This window comes from Oncorhynchus nerka, linkage group LG10 (assembly GCF_034236695.1).
Source record: "Oncorhynchus nerka isolate Pitt River linkage group LG10, Oner_Uvic_2.0, whole genome shotgun sequence".
Classification (NCBI taxonomy): Eukaryota; Metazoa; Chordata; class Actinopteri; order Salmoniformes; family Salmonidae; genus Oncorhynchus; species Oncorhynchus nerka.
In genome coordinates, this window is record NC_088405.1 from 89,490,435 (window position 1) to 89,512,690 (window position 22,256).

The following is a 22,256-nucleotide window of genomic DNA, read 5'->3' on the forward strand; positions in this document are numbered from 1 at the left end:
AAGGGCATGGCTCAAAAGCATGGCTCAGTTGGAAGGGCATGGCTCAGTTGGTAAAGCATGGCTCAGTTGGAAGGGCATGGCTCAGTTGGTAAAGCATGGCTCAGTTGGTAGGGCATGGCTCAAAGCATGGTTCAGCTAAGGGCATGGCTCAGTTGGAAGCATGGCTCAGCTGGAAAGGCATGGCTCAGCTTGGTAAAGCATGGCTCAGTTGGCAAGCTGGTAAAGCATGGCTCAGCTGGAAAGGCATGGCTCAGCTGGTAAAGCATGGCTCAGTTGGTAGGGCATGGCTCAGTTGGTAAAGCATGGCCCAGCTGGAAGGGCATGGCTCAGCTGGTGCCATGGCTCAGCTGGAAGGGCATGGCTCAGTTGGTAAAGCATGGCTCAGTTGGAAGGGCATGGCTCAGTTGGTAAAGCATGGCTCAGTTGGAAGGGCATGGCTCAGCTGGCAAGCATGGCTCAGTTGGAAGGGCATGGCTCAGTTGGTAGGGCATGGCGCAAGGGCATGGCTCAGTTGGTGCAGTTGGAAGGGCATGGCTCAGTTGGTAAAGCATGGCTCAGTTGGAAGGGCATGGCTCAGTTGGTAAAGCATGGCTCAGCTGGTAGGGCATGGTTGGAGGCATGGTGCACTGGAAGGGCATGGCTCAGTTGGTAAAGCATGGCTCAGTTGGAAGGGCATGGCTCAGTTGGTAGGGCATGGCTCAGTTGGTAGGGCATGGCAGCTCAGTTAGCAGGGCATGGCTCAGCTGGAAGGGCATGGCTCAGCTGGTGGGCATGGCTCAGTTGGTAGGGCATGGCTCAGTTGGTAGGGCATGGCTCAGTTGGAAGGGCATGGCTCAGTTGGAAGGGCATGGCTCAGTTGGCCAGGGCATGGCTCAGCTGGAAGAGCATGGCTCAGCTGGTAAAGCATGGCTCAGTTGGAAGGGCATGGCTCAGTTGGTAAAGCATGGCTCAGTTGGAAGGCATGGCTCAGTTGGTAAAGCATGGCTCAGTTGGTAGGGCATGGCTCAGTTGGTAGGGCATGGCTCAGTTGGTAGGGCATGGCTCAGCTGGCTCAGTTGGAAGGGCATGGCTCAGTTGGTTGGTAGGGCATGGCTCAGTTGGCAGGGCATGGCTCAGTTGGAAGGGCATGGCCTCAGCTGGTAGGGCATGGCTCAGTTGCCTCAGCTGGGCATGGCTCCAGTTGGTAGGGCATGGCTCAGTTGGTAGGGCATGGCCTCAGTCTGGAAGGGCATGGCTCAGTTGGTAAAGCATGGCTCAATTGGAAGGGCATGGCTCAGCTGGTGGCATGGCCCAATTGGAAGGGCATGGCTCAGTGGTAAAGCATGGCTCAGCTGGAAGGGCATGGCTCAGTTGGAAAGCATGGCTCAGCTGGTAGGGCATGGCTCAGCTGGTATGGCCTCAAGGGCATGGCTCAGCTGGGCCAAGCTGGTGGGCATGGCTCATGGTAAAGCTCAGCTGGTAGGGCATGGCTCAGCTGGGTACGGCCCAGCTGCAGGGCATGGCTCAGCGGCAGCTACGGCTCAGCTGGAAAGGCATGGCCCAGCTGGAGCATGGCCTCAGCTGGTAGGGCATGGCTCAGCTGGTAAAGCCATGGCTCAGCTGGTAGGGCATGGCCCAGCTGGTAAAGCATGGCTCAGTTAGGGCATGGCTCAGCTGGCAGCATTTGGCTCAGTTGGTAGGGCATGGCTCAGCTGGTAGGGCATGGCTCAGCTGGCAGGGCAAGTTAGAGGGCATGGCTCAGTTGGAAGGGCATGGCTTTCAGTTGCAGCATGGCTCAGCTGAAGGGCATGGCTCAGCTGGAAAGCATGGCTCAGCTGGTAGGGCATGGCAGTTCAGCTGGTAGGGCATGGCTCAGTAGGGCATGGCTCAACTGGAAGAGCATGGCTCAGTTGGAGCTGGAAGGGCATGGCCTCAGCTGGTTGGCTCAGTAGGTAGGGCATGGCTCAGCTGGTAGGGCATGGCCTCAGGAAGGGCATGGCTCAGTTGGTAAAGCATGGCTCAGCTGGAAGGGCATGGCTCAGTTGGCAAAGCATGGCTCAGCTGGAAGGGCATGGCTCAGCTGGTAAAGCATGGCTCAGCTGGTGGTGGGAAGCCCAGTAGGTAAAGCATGGCTCAGTTGGTAGGGCATGGCTCAGCTAAAGCATGGCTCAGCTGGAAGCCGGGCATGGCTCAGTTGGTAAAGCATGGCTCAGCTGGGAAGGCATGGCTCAGTTGGTGTGCCATGGCTCAGTTGGAAGCCGGGCATGGCCCAGTTGGTAGGTCATGGCTCAGCTGGTAGGGCATGGCTCAGTTGGTAAAGCATGGTAGCTGGAAGGGCATGGCTCAGTTGGTAAAGCATGGCTAAGCTGGAAGGGCATGGCTCAGTTGGTAAAGCATGGCTCAGTTGGAAGGGCATGGCTCAGTTGGTAAAGCATGGCTCAGTTGGAAGGGCATGGCTCAGTTGGTAAAGCATGGCTCAGTTGGAAGGGCATAGCTGGTGGCATGGCTCAGTTGGTAGGGCAAGCTGGAAGGGCATGGCCAGTTGGTAGGGCATGGCTCAGCTGGTGGAAGCAGGGCTCAGCTGGAAGGGCATGGCTCAGCTGGTGGGCATGGCTCAGCTTGGCAGGGCATGGCTCAGTTGGAAGGGCATGGCTCAGTTGGTAAAGCATGGCTCAGCTGGAAGGGCATGGCAGTTGGTAAAGCATGGCCTCAGCTGGAAGGGCATGGCCAGCTGGTAAAGCATGGCTCAGTTGGAAGGGCATGGCTCAGTTGGTAGGGCATGGCTCAGTTGGTAGGGCATGGCTCAGCTGGAAGGGCATGGCTCAGCTGGGGCATGGGCTCAGTTGGAGGGCATGGCAGCTGGTAAAGCATGGCTCAGTTGGAAGGGCATGGCTCAGTTGGTAAAGCATGGCTCAGTTGGAAGGGCATGGCTCAGCTGGTGGCATGGCCCAGCTGGAAGGGCATGGCTCAGCTGATAGGGCATGGCTCAGTTGGTAGGGCATGGCTCAGTTGGTAGGGCATGGCTCAATTGGAAGAGCATGGCTCAGTTGGTAAAGCATGGCTCAGTTGGAAGGGCATGGCTCAGTTGGTAAAGCATGGCCCAGCAGGTAGGGCATGGCTCAGTTGGTAGGGCATGGCGCAATTGAAGGGCATGGCCCAGTTGGTAAAGCATGGCTCAGCTGGAAGGGCATGGCTCAGTTGGTGGCCCAGCTGGAAGGGCATGGGCTCAGCTGGAAGGGCATGGCTCAGTTGGTAAAGCATGGCCTAGGCAAAGCATGGCTCAGCTGGTAGGGCATGGCCCAGTTGGTGTGCTACTGGCTCAGTTGGAAGGGCATGCCAGCTGGTGAAGCATGGCTCAGCTGGAAGGGCATACCAGTTGGTAAAGCATGGCTCAGTTGGAAGGGCATGGCTCAGTTGGTAGGTCATGGCTCAGTTGGTAGGGCATCAGCAATTGTGCTGGAAGGGCATGGCTCAGTTGGTAAAGCATGGCTCAGTTGGAAGGGCATGGCTCAGCTGGTAAAGCATGGCCTCAGCTGGAAGGGCATGGCTCAGCTGGTTGGCTCAAAGGGCATGGCTCAGTTGGTAGGGCATGGCTCAGTTGGAAGGGCATGGCTCATGAGGGCATGGCTCAGTTGGTAGGGCATGGCTCAGTTGGAAGGGCATGGCTCAGTTGGTAGGGCTCCAGTTGGAAGGGCATGGCTCAGCTGGTGATAGGGCATGGCTCAAAAGCATGGCTCAGTTGGAAGGGCATGGCTCAGTTGGTAAAGCATGGCTCAGTTGGAAGGGCATGGCTCAGTTGGTGCAAAGCATGGCTCAGCTGGAAGGGCATGGCTCAGTTGGTAGGGCATGGCCCAGTTGGTAGGGCTCAGTTGGAAGGGCATGGCTCAGTTGGTAAAGCATGGCTCAGTTGGAAGGGCATGGCTCAGTTGGTAAAGCATGGCTCAGCTGGAAGGGCATGGCTCAGTTGGTAAAGCATGGCTCAGTTGGTAGGGCATGGCTCAGTTGGTAAATCATGGCTCAGTTGGAAGGGCATGGCTCAGTTGATAGGGCATGGCTCAGTTGGTAGGGCATGGCTCAGTGGAAGGCATGGCTCAGTTGGTAAAGCATGGCTCAGTTGGAAGGGCATGGCTCAGTTGGAAGGGCATGGCTCAGTTGGAAGGGGGCATGGCTCAGTTGGCAGGGCATGGCCTCAGCTGGAAGGGCATGGCCCAGTGGTAGGGCATGGTCTCAGCTGGTTGGGCATGGCTCAGTTGGCAGGCATGGCTCAGTTGGTAGGGCATGGCCCAGTTGGTAGGGCATGGCCCAGCTGGTGCATGGCTCCAGCTGGCAGCCAGTTGGAGGGCATGGCTCAGTTGGGCAAAGCATGGCTCAGTTGGAAAGGCATGGCAGTTGGTAAAGCATGGCTCAGTTGGTAGGGCATGGCTCAGCTGGTATGGCTCAGCTGGTAGTGGGCATGGCTCAGCTGGTAGGGCATGGCTCAGCTGGTAAAGCATGGCTCAGCTGGCAGGCATGGCCCAAAGCATGGCTCAGTTGGGTAAGTTGGTAAAGCATGGCTCAGTTGGTAGGGCATGGCCTCAGCTGGTAGGGCATGGCTCAGTTGGTAGGGCATGGCTCAGTTAGCAGGGCATGGCTCAGTTGGAAGGGCATGGCTCAGTTGGTAAAGCATGGCTCAGTTGGAAGGGCATGGCTCAGTTGGTAAAGCATGGCTCAGTGGTAGGGCATGGAAGGGCATGGCTCAACTGGAAGAGCATGGCCAGCTGGTAAAGCATGGCCCAGTTGGAAGGGCATGGCTCAGTTGGTAAAGCATGGCTCAGCTGATAGGGCATGGCTCAGTTGGTAGGGCATGGCTCAGTTGGAAGGGCATGGCTCAGTTGGTAAAGCATGGCTCAGTTGGAAGGGCATGGCTCAGTTGGTAAAGCATGGCTCAGTTGGAAGGGCATGGCTCAGTTGGTAAAGCATGGCTCCAGTTGGAGGGCATGGCTCAGTTGGTAGGGCATGGCTCAGTTGGAAGGGCATGGCTCAGTTGGTAAAGCATGGCAGTTGGAAGGGCATGGCTCAGTTGGTAAAGCATGGGTTGGAAGGGCATGGCTCAGTTGGTAAAGCATGGCTCAGTTAGGGCATGGTCTCAGCTGGTAAAGCATGGCTCGGCATGGCTCAGTTGGTAAAAGCATGGCTCAGCTGGAAGGGCATGGCTCAGTTGGAAGCATGGCTCAGTTGGAAGGGCATGGCTCAGTTGGTAAAAGCATGGCTCAGTTGGAAGGGCATGGCTCAGTTGGTAGGTCATGGTGGTAGGGCATGGCTCAGTTGGAAGGGCATGGCTCAGTTGGTAGGGCATGGCTCAGTTGGAAGGGCATGGCTCAGTTGGTAAAGCATGGCTCAGTTGGAAGGGCATGGCTCAGTTGGAAGGGCATGGCTCAGTTGGTAGGGCATGGCTCAGTTGGAAGGGCATGGCTCAGCTGGTGTGCACATGGCTCAGTTGGAAGGGCATGGCTCAGTTGGAAGGGCATGGCTCAGCTGGAAGGGCATGGCTCAGCTGGTAGGGCATGGCTCAGTTGGAAGGGCATGGCTCAGTTGGTAGGGCATGGCTCAGCTGGTGCCATGGCTCAGTTGGTAGGGCATGGCTCAGTTGGTAGGGCATGGCTCAGTGGAAAGGGCATGGCTCAGTTGGAAGGGCAGCATGGCTCAGTTGGAAGGGCATGGCTCAGTTGGTAGGGCATGGCTCTCAGCATGGCTTGGAAGGGCATGGCTCAGTTGGTAAAGCATGGCTCAGTTGGAAGGGCATGGCTCAGTTGGTAAAGCATGGCTCAGTTGGAAGGGCATGGCTCAGTTGGTAAAGCATGGCTCAGTTGGAAGGGCATGGCTCAGTTGGTAAAGCATGGCTCAGTTGGAAGGGCATGGCTCAGTTGGTAAGGCATGGCTCATGGAAGGGCATGGCTCAGTTGGAAGGGCATGGCTCAGTTGGTAGGGCATGGCTCAGTTGGTAGGGCATGGCTCAGTTGGAAGGGCATGGCTCAGTTGGTAAGCATGGCTCAGTTGGAAGGGCATGGCTCAGTTGGAAGGGCATGGCTCAGTTGGAAGGCATGGCTCAGTTGGAAGGGCATGGCTCAGTTGGTAAAGCATGGCTCAGTTGGAAGGGCTCATTGGTAAAGCATGGCTCAGTTGGAAGGGCATGGCTCAGTTGGTAAAGCATGGCTCAGTTGGAAGGGCATGGCTCAGTTGGTAAAGCATGGCTCAGTTGGAAGGGCATGGCTCAGTTGGTAGGGCATGGCTCAGTTGGTAGGGCATGGCAGTTGGAAGGGCATGGCTCAGTTGGTAGGGCATGGCTCAGTTGGTAGGGCAGTTGGAAGGGCATGGCTCAGTTGGTAGGGCATGGCTCAGGGCATGGCTCAGTTGGAAGGGCATGGCTCAGTTGGTAGGGCATGGCTCAGTTGGAAGGGCATGGCTCAGTTGGTAAAGCATGGCTCAGTTGGAAGGGCATGGCTCAGTTGGTAAAGCATGGCTCAGTTGGAAGGGCATGGCTCAGTTGGTAAAGCATGGCTCAGTTGGAAGGGCATGGCTCAGTTGGTAGGGCATGGCTCAGTTGGAAGGGCATGGCTCAGTAGGGCATGGCTCAGTTGGTAAGCATGGCTCAGTTGGTAGGGCATGGCTCAGTTGGTAGGGCATGGCTCAGTTGGTAAAGCATGGCTCAGTTGGAAGGGCATGGCTCAGTTGGTAAAGCATGGCTCAGTTGGAAGGCATGGCTCAGTTGGTAAAGCATGGCTCAGTTGGAAGGGCATGGCTCAGTTGGTAAAGCATGGCTCAGTTGGAAGGGCATGGCTCAGTTGGTAGGGCATGGCTCAGCTGGTAGGGCATGGCTCAGTTGGAAGGGCATGGCTCAGTTGGTAGGGCATGGCTCAGTTGGAAAAGCATGGCTCAGCTGGAAGGGCAGTTGGTAGGCATGGCATGGCTCAGTTGGTAGGGCATGGCTCAGTTGGTAGGGCATGGCTCAGTTGGAAGGGCATGGCTCAGTTGGTAAAGCATGGCTCAGTTGGAAGGGCATGGCTCAGTTGGTAAAGCATGGCTCAGTTGGAAGGGCATGGCATAGGGCATGGCTCAGTTGGTAAGGGCATGGCTCAGTTGGTAGGGCATGGCTCAGCTGGTAGGGCATGGCTCAGTTGGTAGGGCATGGCTCAGCTGGAAAGGCATGGCTCAGTTGGTAGGGCATGGCTCAGTTGGAAAGGCATGGCTCAGTTGGTAAAGCATGGCTCAGTTGGAAGGGCATGGCTCAGTTGGTAAAGCATGGCTCAGTTGGAAGGGCATGGCTCAGTTGGTAGGGCATGGCTCAGTTGGTAGGGCATGGCTCAGTTGGTAGCATGGCTCAGTTGGAAGGGCATGGCTCAGTTGGTAGGGCATGGCTCAGTTGGAAGGGCATGGCTCAGTTGGTAAAGCATGGCTCAGTTGGAAAGGCATGGCTCAGTTGGTAAAGCATGGCCTCAGTTGGAAAGGCATGGCTCAGTTGGTAAAGCATGGCTCAGTTGGAAGGGCATGGCTCAGTTGGTAAAGCATGGCTCAGTTGGTAGGGCATGGCTCAGTTGGTAGGGCATGGCTCAGTTGGTAGGGCATGGCTCAGTTGGTAAAGCATGGCTCAGTTGGAAGGGCATGGCTCAGTTGGTAAAGCATGGCTCAGTTGGTAGGGCATGGCTCAGTTGGTAAAGCATGGCTCAGTTGGTAGGGCATGGCTCAGTTGGTAGGGCATGGCTCAGTTGGAGGGCATGGCTCAGTTGGTAGGGCATGGCTCAGTTGGAAGGGCATGGCTCAGTTGGTAGGGCATGGCTCAGTTGGAAGGGCATGGCTCAGTTGGTAGGGCATGGCTCAGTTGGTAGGGCATGGCTCAGTTGGTAGGGCATGGCTCAGTTGGAAGGGCATGGCTCAGTTGGTAAAGCATGGCTCAGTTGGAAGGGCATGGCTCAGTTGGTAAAGCATGGCTCAGTTGGTAGGGCATGGCTCAGTTGGTAGGGCAGCTCAATTGGAAGGGCATGGCTCAGTTGGTAGGGCATGGCTCAGTTGGAAGGGCATGGCTCAGTTGGTAAAGCATGGCTCAGTTGGAAGGGCATGGCTCAGTTGGTAAAGCATGGCTCAGTTGGTAGGGCATGGCTCAGTTGGTAAAGCATGGCTCAGTTGGAAGGGCATGGCTCAGTTGGTAAAGCATGGCTCAGTTGGAAGGGCATGGCTCAGTTGGAAGGGCATGGCATGGCTCAGTTGGAAGGGCATGGCTCAGTTGGTAAAGCATGGCTCAGTTGGAAGGGCATGGCTCAGTTGGTAAAGCATGGCTCAGTTGGAAGGGCATGGCTCAGTTGGTAAAGCATGGCTCAGTTGGAAGGGCATGGCTCAGTTGGTAAAGCATGGCTCAGTTGGTAGGGCATGGCTCTAAAGCATGGCTCAGTTGGTAAAGCATGGCTCAGTTGGAAGGGCATGGCTCAGTTGGTAAAGCATGGCTCAGTTGGAAGGGCATGGCTCAGTTGGTAAAGCATGGCTCAGTTGGAAGGGCATGGCTCAGTTGGTAAAGCATGGCTCAGTTGGAAGGGCATGGCTCAGTTGGTAAAGCATGGCTCAGTTGGAAGGGCATGGCTCAGTTGGTAAAGCATGGCTCAGTTGGTAGGGCATGGCTCAGTTGGAAGGGCAGTTGGTAGGGCATGGCTCAGTTGGTAGGGCATGGCTCAGTTGGAAGGGCATGGCTCAGTTGGGCATGGCTCAGTTGGAAGGGCATGGCTCAGTTGGAAAGCATGGCTCAGTTGGAAGGGCATGGCTCAGTTGGTAGGGCATGGCTCAGTTGGAGGGCATGGCTCAGTTGGAAGGGCATGGCTCAGTTGGTAGGGCATGGCTCAGTTGGAAGGGCATGGCTCAGTTGGTAAAGCATGGCTCAGTTGGAAGGGCATGGCTCAGTTGGTAAAGCATGGCTCAGTTGGTAGGGCATGGCTCAGTTGGTAGGGCATGGCTCAGTTGGAAGGGCATGGCTCAGTTGGTAGGGCATGGCTCAGTTGGAAGGGCATGGCTCAGTTGGTAAAGCATGGCTCAGTTGGAAGGGCATGGCTCAGTTGGTAAAGCATGGCTCAGTTGGAAGGGCATGGCTCAGTTGGTAAAGCATGGCTCAGTTTGGAAGGGCATGGCTCAGTTGGTAAAGCATGGCTCAGTTGGAAGGGCATGGCTCAGTTGGTAAAGCATGGCTCAGTTGGAAGGGCATGGCTCAGTTGGTAAAGCATGGCTCAGTTGGAAGGGCATGGCTCAGTTGGTAGGGCATGGCTCAGTTGGTAGGGCATGGCTCAGTTGGAAGGGCATGGCTCAGTTGGTAGGGCATGGCTCAGTTGGTAAAGCAGGGCTCAGTTGGAAGGGCATGGCTCAGTTGGTAGGGCATGGCTCAGTTGGTAGGGCATGGCTCAGTTGGAAGGGCATGGCTCAGTTGGTAAAGCATGGCTCAGTTGGAAGGGCATGGCTCAGTTGGTAAAGCATGGCTCAGTTGGAAGGTTATGGCTCAGTTGGTAAAGCATGGCTCAGTTGGAAGGGCATGGCTCAGTTGGTAGGGCATGGCTCAGTTGGAAGGGCATGGCTCAGTTGGTAGGGCATGGCTCAGTTGGTAAAGCATGGCTCAGTTGGTAGGGCATGGCTCAGTTGGTAGGGCATGGCTCAGTTGGTAGGGCATGGCTCAGTTGGAAGGGCATGGCTCAGTTGGTAGGGCATGGCTCAGTTGGAAGGGCATGGCTCAGTTGGTAAAGCATGGCTCAGTTGGAAGGGCATGGCTCAGTTGGTAAAGCATGGCTCAGTTGGAAGGGCATGGCTCAGTTGGTAAAGCATGGCTCAGTTGGAAGGGCATGGCTCAGTTGGTAAAGCATGGTGCTCACAACACCAGGGTTGTGGGTTTGGTTCCCAAGAGGGGACCAGAATAAAAAATGTACTTTTAAAAATGATGAATATTTTTGCACTTACTACTTACTGTAAGTCGCTCTGAATAAGAGTGTCTACTAAAATATAAATACCACTCATGGTGTATGGCAGCAGAACCATTGTCGGTATACAGTAGGCTTCAACTGTGCTTTGTGACATTTAAATTATATCTTACAATTCATATAGTGTTGTAAGCAGATGGCCCATGCTGTTTTTGTCCTGGGTCATATCTCTCCAGTTCTTGGGGTTTGAATGTCACAGGTTTATCTGTCTAATGGTATTTCGATCTGACCATTACCTTTCTGATCAAACAGCCTACTTCAAATCACTGCCTTCAAGTGGAAAAAAGTTGTTAAATGATAGTTGGATATTGATTTCTTCTGGTGTAGTGGAACTTGTATCATGACCTTCCTTTAACAGAGGTCTAGTCCCACAGTCCCTTTCTGAGTGGACTGGACATGTGGTGTCGTGTTAACAGTGTGGTAACAGTGTCTGCTGACCGCTTTCCCCTTGGATGCACCTGTCCACCTCATGCTCTGTCAGTCATGGCAGCTTCCAGATGAAGCACCAGATGCCACGGTCCCGTGTGTGTGTGTGTGTGTGTGTGTGTGTGTGTGTGTGTGTGTGTGTGTGTGTGTGTGTGTGTGTGTGTGTGTGTGTGTGTGTGTGTGTGTGTGTGTGTGTGTGTGTGTGTGTGTGTGTGTGTGTGTGTGTGTGTGTGTGTGTGTGTGTGTGTGTGTGTGTGTGTGTGTGTGTGTGTGTGTGTGTGTGTGTGTGTGTGTGTCTTATCTTATCTCTATCTATCCTACATGTTTGTGGGGTGTCCGAATAAGTCCTGTGGTTGATAGAGCAGTATGTGGGGGAACAAATGGACCAGTGATGATGAACAGGAAGAGAGCCGCACGTCCAAAAACAGCCCAGCCAGTCAGCCATGTGATGGGTCGGAACATACAGAAAGAACATGTACTGTAGAACTGCACTGATCTCTCCAACATGGATCCTGTTTACATATGCAGTTCAGCTTTATTCCTTATGCAGCAAAATAAATCATGTGTTTACAGTACACGGCTTCGCTATTAATGCAGAACATTTCGCTCAAGGACACTGTTAGTGACCCCTGGGTGATTTATCCACTTCCTATACTCTACAGTAGTGTTTTTGTCCCCTTCAGGCTAGAGGCTCAGAGGAACCAGACAGTAGATGAGACCGTACGTTGAACTTCCTGGCAGAGGAATTCTTCTTTCAAATATTTTCCTGCTATCAAATAAACCTGGAGCCTTTTTCCGCTTTTAATCTTCCTAGAATTACTGCCGTCGTCCACTTTGGAGAGAGCTCTCCTCTCCTCTCCTCTCCTCTCCTCTCTCCTCTCCTCTCCTCTGTGATCAAAGTATAGAGAGGTGAGAGATGGTTTCGTTAACATTGTTTTTAATTGCTTATCAACTGAGTTAATGAGGATGGGCTAGGATGACTACCATTCATCCGAGAGAGGCCAGGCCTGTGAAGATAGTGGAACAGCCAGGAGGACAAAACTATTTGCCTGGTTATTGTTGCAACTCCAGATGAGCTTTAATAGCCAGTCAGTGACGTGATCAGGCTGATATGCCAGTGAATGAGGGCCCAATTAAAGCTTCATTAGTGTGGGGAATTGGAAGGAAGATTCCCTGATAAGGTACAGAAATCTTACGACTTTCACTAAATGCTTGAGGCTAAGCTCCATATTTTGCTTGATAGTCTCTCTGTTACTTGGTGATGAAAATTCAAAGGCTCACTAATCAGAATGCACTTCTTAAATCCACTGCAACATTTTATTGGCTTAGCATAGCATTGTATGTGACTTAGCCTATGTTAGATACTCATTATTCAGAAGGCAACGCTCAGGGTATTTTGCAGTATGTGTCAAAGCTACTGAAAGTGGGCTATCTGTGACTGCAGTGTGTCAGCATACTTGGGGTTATTAAATATGATTGACATATGACCAGGGGATTATCCCATGACCCAGTTTCAGTGGTAGCACTTAGCTTACTCTGTCTGTTTTTGCAATGAGATACATTGACGTTGCTTTAACTGAATGTGTGCATATGCTAATTAAAATTACACTGGGGAATGAGCCATTAATTCAGTATGACCAAATAAGGAATTATCCCATAGTTACAGACTGTAAAGTAGCTAACTCAAACATTTGCTCCTTTCAATACGTTGAAAACAGAAATTAATGAGCACATAAAACTCTCTTTCAATTAATAATTCACATGGATTTAGAGGGTTGGTTTTCTTTTAGAATTAAATGACATTTAAGTTCCTGTAATGAACAGACGTGTGCAGGCATGTGCACAGACAAGGCTCAACCCGTGCTGAGCACCTGCCCTTTTGCCCTCCAATGAAAAAGTGCTCACACAACTCGTGGATTTTTTTACATTTGGTGAATGACTTCTTCATTTTTATTTACATTTTTTATTTTAAATTTAGAAATTTCACATCATAGTTACTAATTTCATAAGCTCTTGAATCTCCGAAAGATCCTATAGCACCAAGAGAGCACTAGTCAGACTTGCTTGCTTGTAGTGGCCACTGGCGACGGGGGCGCTGGGCTTGAGACTGGTAGGAGGCTATTTTTGAGTTTGATCTATCGTGTGTCTCTCACTGTCAGGGGACAAAATTGGGGCAATTTGACTGCTTGTTAGTAAGATGCAGTTGTCAGCAGCAGGACAAACTCAAATCAAATTAAAAGGAGATTGTGTTGACAGCCTAACTAACTAGGTAGCAGATTTACATCATCATTCAATGTGATCTTCTGATAGACACTTTTCCCCATGTCAGTAATCTCTCATCGTCTCTAGGCTGATGAGTCACTGGCACTAGCTTGCTTATAATGTGTGTTGTTGTTGCAGAAATACTATTATATTCGAGCATCTTCCCACACAAAGGTCTGTGCACGGCCCTGGAGGTGTGTGTGATTAGGATTTTGTTTCGGACAGACGCAAACAATGTCGGCAAGCAGACACAAACAGTGGTAATGGATGTAATCACCATTACTGGAGAGTTTTGCACTCAGGCTCCGCACCTGGCATGTTTAATCCGTCGAGTCAGGGACTTCCAGGCCCTGGCCAGACACATTTTCTAAATAATTAAATGGTTCTCCACACTTTGAATATTGCATGTAAACGAAACAAAACGGGGGTCCCCAAAGCACACCAGTGAATAACTGTAAAAAGCCTGTTTTAAAAGGCACAGAGAAACTAGGCCAAACCTTGACTAAACACAACCCTTAGGCTTCCTCAGAGGACCCAGCCAGGTCTCCATGAAGAGATACCAGAACACTGAAGGAGGACTCACAGGTCACGAAACTAAAAAAAACTCTGTTATCCAATACCTTTCATTTAAACCATTCCAGTACAATTCCTAGTAAAAAAAAACAAAATGGCAGTTTAAAACCAGAGTGAGGCAAAAGGGCCATGGGAATCCAATCCATACTGTTTCATATTATTTCCGTTTTCAAGTATATCTATGATGACCTCCATTACAGATTCTCCAACAATATATTCTTACAATATCCTCCAATCTATGTCAGAGAGGCCTAAAGGGCACTCTGAAGGTTTTCCTGGTGATGAGTTGAGTAGTGAGAAGAACCAGTCTGGATGTAACATGGGACTTGTAATGAGAAGACCCAGTCTGGATGTAACATGGGACTTGTAATGAGAAGAACCAGTCTGGATGTAACATGGGACTTGTAATGAGAAGACCCAGTCTGGATGTAACATGGGACTTGTAATGAGAAGAACCAGTCTGGATGTAACATGGGACTTGTAATGAGAAGAACCAGTCTGGATGTAACATGGGACTTGTAATGAGAAGAACCAGTCTGGATGTAACATGGGACTTGTAATGAGAAGACCCAGTCTGGATGTAACATGGGACTTGTAATGAGAAGAACCAGTCTGGATGTAACATGGGACTTGTAATGAGAAGACCCAGTCTGGATGTAACATGGGACTTGTAATGAGAAGAACCAGTCTGGATGTAACATGGGACTTGTAATGAGAAGAACCAGTCTGGATGTAACATGGGACTTGTAATGAGAAGACCCAATCTGGATGTAACATGAGACTTGTAATGAGAAGACCCAGTCTGGATGTAACATGGGACTTGTAATGAGAAGACCCAGTCTGGATGTAACATGGGACTTGTAATGAGAAGAACCAGCCTGGATGTAACATGGGACTTGTAATGAGAAGAACCAGTCTGGATGTAACATGGGACTTGTAATGAGAAGACCCAGTCTGGATGTAACATGGGACTTGTAATGAGAAGATCCAGTCTGGATGTAACATGGGACTTGTAATGAGAAGAACCAGTCTGGATGTAACATGGGACTTGTAATGAGAAGAACCAGTCTGGATGTAACATGGGACTTGTAATGAGAAGAACCAGTCTGGATGTAACATGGGACTTGTAATGAGAAGAACCAGTCTGGATGTAACATGGGACTTGTGAGAAGAACCAGTCTGGATGTAAAGACTTGTAATGAGAAGACCAATCTGGATGTAACATGAGACTTGTAATGAGAAGACCCAGTCTGGATGTAACATGGGACTTGTAATGAGAAGACCCAGTCTGGATGTAACATGGGACTTGTAATGAGAAGAACCAGCCTGGATGTAACATGGGACTTGTAATGAGAAGAACCAGTCTGGATGTAACATGGGACTTGTAATGAGAAGACCCAGTCTGGATGTAACATGGGACTTGTAATGAGAAGATCCAGTCTGGATGTAACATGGGACTTGTAATGAGAAGAACCAGTCTGGATGTAACATGGGACTTGTAATGAGAAGAACCAGTCTGGATGTAACATGGGACTTGTAATGAGAAGAACCAGTCTGGATGTAACATGGGACTTGTAATGAGAAGAACCAGTCTGGATGTAACATGGGACTTGTAATGAGAAGACCCAGTCTGGATGTAACATGGGACTTGTAATGAGAAGAACCAGTCTGGATGTAACATGGGACTTGTAATGAGAAGAACCAGTCTGGATGTAACATGGGACTTGTAATGAGAAGACCCAGTCTGGATGTAACATGAGACTTAAGAACCAGTCATCTGGATGTCTCTTTAATTTTAATGGGTTCTGTATTCCCTTGGAATTAATTATATACGTGTGAACTGGTCACAAATCAGTCATAAAATAAAAGGTAATATAATCCTCTGTGGTGAATAGATGGACTGGTTAAGCACTCAGGACATGAGCTGTGATGTCCAGCTGAGCTGCATCCTTTATCTGATGGGCCGACAGCAGGCGGAGCAGCATTTCTCTGACGGGCCGACAGCAGGCGGAGCAGCCTCTCTGACGGGCCGACAGCAGGCGGAGCAGCATTTCTCTGACGGGCCGACAGCAGGCGGAGCAGCATTTCTCTGACGGGCCGACAGCAGGCGGAGCAGCCTTTCTCTGACGGGCCGACAGCAGGCGGAGCAGCCTTTCTCTGACGGGCCGACAGCAGGCGGAGCAGCCTTTCTCTGACGGGCCGACAGCAGGCGGAGCAGAATTTCTCTGACGGGCCGACAGCAGGCGGAGCAGCTTTTCTCTGACGGGCCGACACCCGGTGGAGCAGCCTTTCGATACTATTGGGCAGCATTGAAAACAACTAAACAAAGCGTCAGTATTAAAAGTGGAGCTTTAAATATGGCTGTTCTGGTGAGGGAAGACAACAAACGAGAAAATAAACGGATGTTCATTTCCACACGTCAACATGAGGGTGTCAGTCAGCGCCAAGCTGCATCGCCCCAGTTAACTCCTGTCCTACTCTCCTCATAGAAAACACTGTCCACACGGACGGTCTTTAACAGTGACTTGACTAGTGCCGTGTCTATTGGGTTTGATAAGCCTGGACATTTAAAGCTGGAATCCTCGTTGGGGTAAACAGTGCCGGCGTTCGCCCCAGTGTTTTGTTATTGTTGTAGTTCTGTTGAGGAAGCAGAGGTGAGGATCCTCGAGAAGGGTGATTTTAAAAAATGCCGTAGATATTCTGTTATTCTATCACACGTGCAATGATATCCGAAGGGGAAAAACACTGTCCCTTGTTTGCAGTAACTTATTTTTTGTAGTATTATTTTACTCCAATGTTTGTAAACGGTAAGTAAATGAGAACAAACACTGTATAGCCTCGAAACATGGTGTTATATCATGGATGGTCAGTCCTTGCATCCATCGCTCTGTCTTTTCAATTTGAGACTGGTTACATTTCTCCAGCACCAGCAGCTTTTAAGCCAAACGGTGGCTGGGAGGAAAAACGTATTGTTTCAGCCGCTGATCGCCATTTTAAAGATTCCAGCTTCAACACAAGTTTGAGGCTATTTTCAATTATAAAAATCCCCATGTAGGAAACAATCTTTGATTCAGGTAAATCTTGGTTCAATATTAACGATCAAGCCCTTAATGGCTTAAGACTTGCCACGCGATGATGAATGAGAATCTAAGAGCAATGCCTATTTCAGTCAGGAACTATGTACTTTATGTAAAGGAATGTACTGCATGTTGCTTGTATAGTTTACCATGCAATCATCCTGTTTGCTCACATTGTTCCATGTTAGTGCAACAAATCTCTCCTGTTTCACGTTGTCTCTGTGTGCTGTGTATATCTAATGACATGTTTCCACAGCTCCCGAAGAGACAAAAAATGTGTTGCCCCCCCTCTTGAAGGCAGAGAAAACATTTACGTTTTAATGTTAAGTTCCTGCAATTCTACACATTTTGCCATGTGGCGTAAAGAACATGTTGCGGTTGTATAGCGAGTTTAGTGCAGTTCTACACATTTTGCCATGTGGCGTAAAGAACATGTTGCGGTTGTATAGCGAGTTTAGTGCAGTTCTACACATTTTGCCATGTGGCGTAAAGAACATGTTGCGGTTGTATAGCGAGTTTAGTGCAGTTCTACACATTTTGCCAGGGTGCAGATTTGTTGTTGCAGTTTTAAAGCTAATTTCCTGGAACTACACATTTTGCCATAACTTATGCCATGTTAATGATATCTGAGTGATATCTAAATATTGTTAGCTGACTTGGCTAATTAACTGATTGTCAGTGACTGACAAAAGGAGTGAAAAACTGCTGATGCACAACCCTGTGTATTCTACTATTCTAACTGTCAACTCTCAGGGGCCCTAGCCGCTTTTTATCACTTATGCCTGGAGCCTGCCCTGGATTCTATGATGCTTCCAATGCAGAGGTAGCTTGGACTAGATCAGTATGTGTAATTAACCCTTAACCCCCCCCCCATCTTGTGTCATGTACCCTATGACTTGCCAACGATAGTCAGCAGAGTTAACTAATTAATGCACATTGAACACATGTGGACCAGGATAATGAGAACGGAACCAAATGGTGGAGCATTGAAAACAACAGGACAGAGACTTTCTGATCAGGTCACAACTTGCTTTATTTTCATTTCAAACCTATGGGATGTACAGTGAGAAACTACTCCAGACTTTGCTACATATCAACTACCAAACATTACAATAGTTCCAAAAGCGTTTTCGTTTTTTTGACAAGATTTTTTAAAAAGAAAGAAAATGGTAACAGAACAAAACTCTGCAGAGAAGCTCATCTACAAATGGTTCTAAACATTACAGGAACCAGAGTTTTGGCAAAGACAGCGATATACACAATGTTTCCCATCATCACCACGTCTTGGGTATTTATCCTTAGCAATAGACCCACATATTCATGTTGTGTACAGTGGCTGGACTGTCTGCTAAAGCGAAATGTAACTGGCAATAAAGGTCGCTCTTTTCCCACGAAAAATAGTTAAACTGTCATGAAACCTAGCTACAACCATGCACACACATGAACTAGCATGAATGCACTGGGCTTTATAGAGCTTGGCTCAAGAAGGGAAGTAGGACATACAGGACAGTACATTAAAGAGTGTTCCGATATCAAACCGTCATGATAGAGAATACTTAGCTAGCTTTGCTCAGATAATTCAGGACATCTACTGTATATTGGTGTTGAAGTTTAACTTCCATAGACGTACAAATAGGTACTAATTTGGGAAAACCCTTTCTATAAGAATGTATTACAGTATGAGTATGAACCAAAATGCCATGGATATGCCTGGACTTGAATCAGAGTTTATCATAACATGACTTTGATTACACAGAGTCATGACACTACAGGGGGCCGAGCAGATGGACACATCAGATGGACACATCAAATGGACACATCAAATGGACACATCAAATGGACACATCTGAAAAATGACTTTTGACTCACTCAGTTAGTAGCAGCTCAGAAAAGCATATACTCTGAATGGATTTCAACTTTGACTCGAGACTTTGTACAAACAGTTGTTTGATATCAAATACAAAATACCAATAACAAGTTTAAAAAATAATTAGTGATGATAAATAATGAATAAATAAAGAAAGAAAACAGACAGAAGGGAGGAGAGGCAGAGATTGTGGTGCTGGGTTGATGGGCTTGGGCGGGCAGGTGGGCGTGACAGTACTCTGAGCCTAGCGAGACACTGGAGAACGACAGACACTCCCTGTTAAAAGCTTGTCATGGAGACGGGCAGAAGAGGTGGGGTTGGTGGGAGGGTTGGGCAGGCAGACTCAGTGCCCGTCTGTGTTGGGCGGCTTGGCGTCGTGCGGGGCAGCGCCAGCGGGGAGCCAGGGAGAGACGGAGCGGGAGGTGGTCTGCTTGGCCATGCTGTAGTGGCTGATCACCGTATAGAAGCGCCCTCGGGAGTTGGCATCCTGAGCTGTGTAGTAGGCCTCCAGAGAGGCAGGGATGCATCGCTTATGCTGCAGGGGGAGAGAGAGAGAGCAAGAGAGCGAGAGAGAGCGAGAGCGAGAGAGCGAGAGCGAAAGAGAGAGAGCGAGAGAGAGAGAGAGAGAGAGAGAGAGAGAGAGAGAGAGGGTTCAAGAACATACTCTCCTCACGTACAGACTGCTGCACAACACTAAGGGCTTTTTCTGGTGAAGAGGTTCTTTTTTTTCTCTGAAGAGTGCAGCGGCTGTGTCTAAAATTAGATTTGCTTCAGCTAACATGTAGTCCACAGCAATAACCTCCAAAGGTGACTGTTCAGATGACTAGCCAGTGTAGTTTTCAATTTTTGTCACAAATAGCACTCTATTCCCTATGCAGTACACTACTTTTGACCAGAGCCCGTTGGGAATAGGGTTCCATTTGCGACACACATATGACCCCACATAAGGCAGGGCCCACTCACCTTGTATATGAATCCGTCTGGGCAGCTGTGTTCGTACGTGAAGGCCTTGTACACCACCAGGAACACTATGCAGGCCAAAAAGGCCAAGGCCAGGACTATCAGAATCGTGACCTGGGAATAAAAGATGACAAATACTCCGGTCAATTTTATAGCTGCCGGCAATGTCAGGTCTCTTGTCAAAGCAAAGGTCTTGAAGCAAGGTTTGACACCATGAATTGTGTTCAAAAGAGCACTCGACAACTAACAACCAAAATAACCTCCATCACAATACATTTTTAACCATCACTTGTCTGGTGACAAGGTGAGAGAAAACAAGTGAATATGCATTAGGATTTGACGAAACCAGTATCACAAGATTGTTTCCATGACAACAATTAAAACATTCTAAACCTAACCCTTAACCTTATTCTAAACCTAACCCTTAACCCTTATTCTAAACCTAAACCTAACCCTTATTCTAAACCTAAACCTAACCCTTAACCTTATTCTAAACCTAACCCTAACAATTATTCTAAACCTAAGTTTAGCAAGCAGTTACTTTACAACAGATAGTTTGTTGATAGTCCGGATTGTTCTACTGACACTATCTAAATAAAGTATGATCAAATATTGTGTGCTATAGCTTGGAAGAAAAATGCACATGACTCTGGATGACAACATAATGATGTTTGTTTCCAACAGTAGGGCTGTTTTCCTAAAGAAGTTAAATCCGCTTTGTGTTTTGTTTCCTTGCCACAATACCAACGAGTATTGTGATACTTGTATCGTCCCAACATGTTAATAACTCATCATCATTAGCTCTAGAAGTTTCCATCTGAGTAGTGAGGTAGAGGGAGAAAGCTCAGAGTGTGTTCATTGGCTGCCAGATTAAACTCAGTCGAGACAAACAGATTTAATAAAAAACCTTCACTAATTCAATTTTTCACAATTTAGCACCCATATTGGTCACAAAATGCAGTTGATGCAGACAGAGAATGAGTGAAATGGAGAAGTGTGAAACAGTTTTGAGCAGCGCTAATTTATAATTTATCACAAACCACATCCCTAAAAAACACATAATCCAATAAATAAGAACACATTACTTTCAATAGTGATTCAAATAAGTACATCTGTACGTCTTGATGTGGAAATGTTGTGTTTAAAATGTGTATTTCCCTGGTAGACGAGACAGTTTTATAGTGAGAGATTAACATATAAAAGGACCAATGCTCTCCCTGTTCCTCCTGAATCTATGATTGGGTGCTTTGGAGCACCGGTTAATTAAAATGATGCAAATGTAGTTAGAGGACAGCTGAGAGAAGTAAGAATGGTATTGTCAAGTGAAGATTCTGAAGAGGAGTGAAAGGACACGTGCACACGCCAACACTCTACATTAGGTGGTGGTACAGTAAAGCTCTGATTTTACCACAGTGTCAAATCAGGTGACTGAAGAGCTATCTTCTTCAGTTTCACAATTCATCCTATTGCGCCATAAAACAATTTCCCTGTTTCCAATGGCCTCCCTTCGTACTGGCCACCACACCATCTCGGCAGGATGCTAGGCTAGGGTAATTATAGCTGAGTGCTGATTAGCAGAGATCAGGATGATTTGTACAGAGGCTAAATGACAGTTGACTTCTGTGTTAATGTCAGGACACATGCTTGGATCTGTCTGACGTTTTGTTCAATTACATTCGCTTATCACAAACCCGAAACATGTTGAAATGGCTGCTTAAAGAGGGATCTACTACACATCTACTGTAGCTATCTACTATTTTACATCTTACGTTTTGATTTTAAAGCATAATTAGTCATTCAAAACTCAGTCTTGCTAAATCAATGCAATTACAAAACTCATTTTTTCTCTCTCTCTGGCAGCGGTCCAAATGACATAAACACATTATTATTTATTATATGGAATATCAGTTGATAGCTTTTAACCTGACAGAAAAATGGGATTCACGTTAATATTAATGATTAGCTTATTTTTAATCTCAATGAATCCTAAACCTCAACAGGATGTGAAATAACACCATGACACAAATTGTGCTTTTTCTCCCCAATTTCGTAGTATCCAATTATTAGTAGTTACTATCTTGTCTCATCGCTACAACTCCCGTACGGACTCGGGAGAGACGAAGGTTGAAAGTCATGCGTCCTCTGAAACACAACCCAACCGCACTGGTTCTTAACACAGCGCGCATCCAACCTGGAAGCCAGCCGCACCAATGTGTCGGGTGAAACACTGTGCACCTGGCAACCTTGGTTAGCACGCACTGCGCCCGGCCCGCCACAGGAGTCGCTGGTGCGCGATGAGACAAGGATATCCCTACAGGCCAAACCCTCCCTAACCCGGACGACGCTAGGCCAATTGTGCGTCGCCCCATGGGCCTCCCAGTCGCGGACGGCTGCGACAGAGCCTGGGTGCGAACCCAGAGTCGCTGGTGGCACAGCTGGCGCTGCGATGCCCTTAACCACTGCACCACCTGGGGGGCGCATTGGACATTCTTCATCTATATCTACATATTACCTTTACTATTATTATACTACATTATTACATTAGGATATTTTCATTACTGGTGGCCAGCATTTGTTTCATCATGTTAAAGATTCAGCTCAAATCTATTTCAAATTTGAGATTAGTTACATTTGCAATGAATTTGATTTGATGATAATACTAATCTCACAGCTAGCATCCTATATTTAGTGTGCCCTCACAGCACCAGGTAGCACCAATAAAATGTTTGGCCTTCTAGTCAGAACACTACAGGAATGGAACCCTACTATTGAACAGTCTGAATCATACACCGTAGCCTAGTATAGTCCAACTATAGGTGAGGATACGTTTGCCAATTTCCAACACATCAAATGTCCTGACTACAGTAATACACCATACACATCTGCCATTATTGATGTGTGCTCCCCGTTGGCTTAGTTGTGAATGGAATGACCTCTATTTTCCCTTGCCTTGACGATAATGGGGACTAAACTGGGGTGCACCGGCAGATCCGCCATGATCCAATTCCCATCTGACTGGTTGTTTTCATCTGTATTTTGATTAAATACAGACTGCTTCATTTTGAAAGGTTTTGCTGACTAGCTGTATTTGTCCTTGTGCCAGCTGGCATACATGTCAACCTTTCCCTAAAG

At 48.7% G+C, this 22,256-nt stretch overlaps 1 protein-coding gene across 1 annotated transcript in view; it reads right to left on the bottom strand.

The window, feature by feature from the left end:
• Positions 1 to 17,312: 17,312 nt before the first annotated feature.
• The window catches only part of LOC115116844 (neuronal vesicle trafficking-associated protein 2-like), a 35,814-nt gene continuing 30,870 nt past the window's right edge, over positions 17,313 to 22,256 (bottom strand). Inside the window, exons 4-5 of the mRNA XM_029645316.2 lie at positions 19,128 to 19,238; positions 17,313 to 18,699 (exon numbers count right to left, since the gene is read on the bottom strand). Of these exons, the coding sequence (XP_029501176.1) occupies positions 18,508 to 18,699; positions 19,128 to 19,238 (303 nt within the window). The 3' untranslated portion in view covers positions 17,313 to 18,507. The remainder of the gene's footprint in view (positions 18,700 to 19,127; positions 19,239 to 22,256) is intronic.